At 42.0% G+C, this 5308-nt stretch overlaps 1 protein-coding gene across 1 annotated transcript in view; it reads left to right on the top strand.

Moving 5' to 3' along the window:
- PLXNB2 (plexin B2) overlaps positions 1 to 5308 on the top strand; it is a 79264-nt gene that overhangs the window by 5919 nt on the left and 68037 nt on the right. Inside the window, exons 4-5 of the mRNA XM_009883654.1 lie at positions 2823 to 2923; positions 5158 to 5284. Of these exons, the coding sequence (XP_009881956.1) occupies positions 2823 to 2923; positions 5158 to 5284 (228 nt within the window). The remainder of the gene's footprint in view (positions 1 to 2822; positions 2924 to 5157; positions 5285 to 5308) is intronic.

The raw sequence follows: 5308 nt of genomic DNA, 5'->3' as shown, positions 1-5308 counted from the left end.
CAGCTGCAGGTTTTCAGGCTAGAAGCCACATTGGAAAAAGTGCCAGAGAAGTGACTGATAAAGCATTTAATATTATGACAGTGTGTGCAAGAGGTTACTTCATTATTTTTTTTTTTTTTGAGTAGTGGATGCTTCTCATTTGGCTTCTGTTCAGATTTGGAACAAAACTCCAAACTTCAACATTGTCCACAAAAGCCTGGGTGGTCTGGCACCCTGTTTGACAAGCTGGCACGTTCCTTAAGAGCCCTGAGGTGGCCACCATGCTATAGCATGACCTGCTGAGCAGTGTAAGGTGTGGCAGCAGCCTTGGAGGAAGACGAGTTTTCTGGTGGCAGTCTGCTTGAACTGGTAGAATTTAGGAATGCCACAGACAAATTTTTCAAGGAAAATTTGCGAAAAAATAATTCCATCTCTACAAAATGTTTAAATTTAGAAAGCAGCAAATTTCTGCCAGAGAAAGGATTTCAGTTTAATCTTTTTCAAGTAGCTCTCATAGACACTGCCGTTTCGGAATAATGTGAATAATAGTTTTCTTTTACAAAACCTGTTCAGCTTAAATATGAATAACTAGAGTTGGGAGCTCTGTAATGGCATTACATTACTGTCATCTCCGGGAGTTAATTACAATGAGCAGTCCCACCCACTTTTAGAAGCAGATAGACAGGAGGAGAATGGAGGCCTTCGGAGCTGGGAGAAACGAAGCGACATTAAGTGAGGGGAGAAGAATAAATGCTGAAATGTGCACTTCTGGGTTAAGCACGGCTGGGATTTGTGGGAATAGAGATATCAGAACCCTACCCCGGGAGTTAGAATGGTTTAGAGTTATTCAAAATAAGGTAAACAATAAAGGGCAAGCGAGCCACGCTGATAGGTGTGCTTAATGCTAAGCTACCTGGCAGATGCAGCATTTGGAAGTGAATTGCTTGGGCTCTGTAAGCACTTGAGCAAAGCGAAAGTGATGATGTGGTGGGTGATAACTTGAAGCAGCCTTTAAAAAGAAATCAGATGGAGAGAAATACAGGGAAGAAAAATACAGAGGTTAAGAGCCACAGTGAAAAATAAGCTCTTGCTTTCCCGTTTCCCTTCTTCTCCCCCTTCTCCTTACCAGCTTCTGCTGTGTCAATAGCAGTGGGTGGCTTGGAGCAAATGCTTTCAAAAGTCAGCCCCCTCCTCCCCACTCTGCTCACAGACCTTGGGCAGAGAGAGCAGGAGAAACCCCTTCCAGCTTCTTGGGGGACTCCTTGGAAAGGAGCGTACTGCCCCCGCCATGCTCACGCTGGTTCATTACAGGTGAACATCACTGGTAGATTCCTTATGGTATGTACTATATTGGGAGGAAAGCAGAAGACTGTGGCAATCACTTACCACGATCACTAGCTTGTTTGCTTGTTTTAGCTTTTACCGCTCTCTTTGATTAAGAGTGCCAATTAGAAAATCTCTAAAATGAGTTTCTCTGCATTTTGAAGCCGGCTGTAAATGGAGCTGGTATTTTTTTTTAAATCCATTAAGTTTACATAAAACTGGCACAGACAGCAATCTCTAGGGCTTGTTTCTGCCTGCCAGAATTATGAAATAAATACTTTGTCATAAAAAAGCCATTCACTGGATATTAAATTACTCATGGGCACCAGTGAGTGAAACAGAGTGCCAGTAACTCAGCTCCAGTTAGGTAAGAATCTGTGGAAGAAGAAGGGGGGGGAAAGAGGGCTGAAAAATACCTCTGTATTAATATATACAAGAAAACTACCCAATACTGACATTTTCCTTAACTGAGTCAGACTGAGCTCTCTGAATGTGAAAGAAAAGGCCAAACTCAGACTTTCAGTGTAACCTTGTAATCGCCAGATGTTTTAAATGAGTAGGTAAGGTTGAAAAAAGAAAGCTTACATCTCAGAGTTACTGTTGCTAGACTTTTTGCACTTTTTAAAAGTAAAACATAGTAATGGACAAAAAGACGTATGTCCCATTCTCCTCTTGCATCATTTCAGCAGCAAAACTAAAAAGGATGGCTGTCTGCTGGCTCCTTTTCTTGCGCACCGAAGAAAGACAAAATTGTTTATTCTGAGCTCCAAAGGAAATCAAAACCAGAAGCCATATATTTACTGGGGGACTGAGACACGGGAGCTGATGATGCTCTTTTCCCTGCTGCTTCCTGTCATAATTATTTCCATTTTCTTTTGCGAATGTATCGCATGGTGGAGGGTTATGTGTGGAGAAGTGTGGTAACCCGAAGCGCCCCGGCTCTCTCACGCTTGCAGACGTTCTGAAGTGCCTTCTGGCTAAAAGTGCCACTGACAGTCGCATTTCCAAATGATTTCATCTCTGTGCTAGTGATATGGACAGGAGGATATTTTGTTTAAAAAATGATGTAGCCAGTACCAAGTTAGCCTTTTGAAAGTATCTGTTCTGCAGTAGCTGTTTCTTGAATTCAGAGTGTTGTTGATGCAGTTTCTGTCCTGCAGTGCCTGCTGTAATGCGGATTTCCAGAAGTGACATAACTGGAGGAACTGAAAAGCTCAATTTTTGGAAGACTTGCTCATGATTCTGGGTTATAACAACGTCCTGCATTACTTTTGAGACAGATCAGAGAATATTGGAGTGGAAAAAAAAGCAGGAAAAGTGTGTGAATTTGGACTTTGTTAAGGGGGAAATTACCAGACTCTGGTTCTGTATGGATTTTGTTAAAATCGAGCTGAGTTCTCATCATAATAATACAGGGTCAGGTAGTCTGCTGTCACAAGCAATGGCACTGTACAACAATGTTTCTGTCTTCTTGTGCCTTCTTCAGATCCCTTACGGTTTGCCTTATCTTGGTTCTCCAGGTGCATCGGCTACCTGTGCAGGACTGCCACAAATACTCAGACTGTGAGAAGTGTACTCAAGCGAGGGATCCGTACTGTGGCTGGTGTGTGAGAGAGGGCAGGTGAGTGCTGCCGGTGGTTTTTTGGGTGCAAACAGTGAAATAGCTCCAATTTTGACACTTGCCGTGGGTTACTGCTCAGTGTAGCGACCCCGGCTTTTTGTACTCAGCCTTACACTCCTGATAGTGATTTAATTTTGTCAGGCAGACATTGATATCAATCTGCTGTGCACACAAATAAGTCCCCATTGACTTCTGCAGATTTGATTAGTTTGGGAAACTATCTACTTTTGTGCTGGTACTGAAAATCAGTATACACATTCAAACTGCATGTTTTATCACTCTCTGAACTGTACAGTCATACGTTCTCCCAGAAATTAGAAGTGCTCCCTATTTAGTATTCAGAAAATATAGCATATATTTTAAGTAGAGCAGGAAAGTGTAAAACTGCATTAAAGAAAAAACTGTTCATGTCTGAAATAAAGTATATAGCTCAAACGCTGTTTCTATATAAAGGTGATGTATCAAGACGTGTAGCTACACTGAACCCACACCTAACTGTAGGAGAGCAGAAAGTGGCATTTGGCTGACTATCTGCAGAGGTTAACTGAATTAATATTCAAACACATGTAAACTAGGACAGCACTGAACAGCTCTGGAATGTCTCTTCTTTGCAGTCTTCATTGATTGGAGTGGTGAGAGGAAAGAGCAGTCCTGCAGCTCTCCTTTTGACTACTAAGTTAATTAACCCCTTGGCATGAGCGGTTGGGAATCCGTGATTCTAAGTACTTGCTGTTGGAACAAAGGGGCTATTTAATTATAGTATGCAGATGAATTTCAGGCTTCTAGCTTCCTGCCTGAAAATGTGAACTATCACATTAAGTTACCTATCAGCCTGATGTGTAGCAGAATATGGAGCACTGCAGAGAAACTTATGCGGTGCATGCAGGTTTATGTAATATACTGTAACTCTTCCAGCCTGGGTTTCGGTTGCTGTGGATGAAACCTGGGGATTTGGAATATACACCTCAAACTCCTCCTGGGCTGCTGGGAGTTGAAGGCCGTGTCATATATCATACAAAAGGCAATTTTCCTTAGATTTCCCTTCAGGTTTCCGATATGACCACTGACCTCAATATCTCAAAGTATTAATGGACTCTGAGAACAGGCAAACATGAATTTTTGCATTTACTAGTATTTATTTCCAATAAGGAAAAAGGAAAGTGTTTCATTTCTCATGTTTTTCTCAGTTGCAGCAAGTTCTGTCTCATGATCGCACACAGCACTTAATAGTGTGTATAGGGATATGTTATATGAATGTAGACTCTGTATGTAAATGACATCTTTAAGTGTAGGGTTGACAGAACTGTGCAGTAACTGCATTGTGTTAAAGCCCCTAATGGGTTAATAATCTACTCCAGCAGCCAGAGATCCTACAGCATTTTCTCCTGAACTTTGCACAGAATGGAAAGAATATGCATGAGACTGTGTCCCCACACACACTTCAACAAGCTTTTGTAGCCACATATGCAGCTTCTGCACTGCAGCATCTCTTCTTTCTGTCCTTCTTGTACACGAGCTGGGAAAATCTCCCAATATTTTTGGTGAGGCTGCACAACTGCTGTTGTCTTCCCATAATGGTAACAGTGCCCTGGCAGAGAGAGGTCTTAAATAGCATCAGGAATTAATGAGAACGTTCACTACAAAAGTAACATTGCTGGTGCTACGGTTTCACAGCAGCTCTCCATCAGCCTGTGTGCCCCCAGCAATGCTCCTCTATTGCGTTTGTACTCTCATGTGTTGGGTGTCTCTTTACTGGCAACACACAGCTCTCTGCCTCTTGATCTGCAGAAAAACTAGACTGATCCCACTCATTCAGGAATTTGATATATATTACAATGAAGGTTAATCACCCTGATTTCAGGTGATCAACAGTGGCTCCATTGCCTGATGGCTCCTATGCTAAATATTACTGCCTCTGTGTGGGTTTGGGTTGTCTAATCCAAGGTAGTGTCCAAAAAATTGTAGGTATATGTTTCCCTACTTGCTTTTGACATCTCAAACCATCAATACTTATTCCTCCACTTATTCTATTAAAAGTTCTTTTGGACTCAATGATCTTAAAGGTCCCTTCCAACCTAGACAATTCTATGACTCCATGAATAGTCAATATTAAAGCAAATTCCCAGTCATCTTGTGTTGCAATTTCTCTAATCCTGAAATTGTTGAGCAGTTCAGAGAAAGCAGAGTCCAGCTGTAATACTGCTTTGCTTTGGTTTTTGTTCCTGTTTTGTCAGGTGCACAAAGAAGGCAGACTGTGGAACAGCTGATAAGGAGAACCACTGGCTGTGGAGTCCAAGCGGCACATGCATGACTATCATTAGTGCAGACCCTCTAAATATGAGTCGCAGAGCCCCTGCAAAGGTATGACAAGAAAGTGCTTTCCCT

Source organism: Charadrius vociferus, unplaced genomic scaffold (genome assembly GCF_000708025.1).
Source record: "Charadrius vociferus isolate BGI_N301 unplaced genomic scaffold, ASM70802v2 scaffold43, whole genome shotgun sequence".
Lineage (NCBI taxonomy): Eukaryota > Metazoa > Chordata > Aves > Charadriiformes > Charadriidae > Charadrius > Charadrius vociferus.
This window is presented reverse-complemented; position numbering and strand designations above follow the sequence as displayed.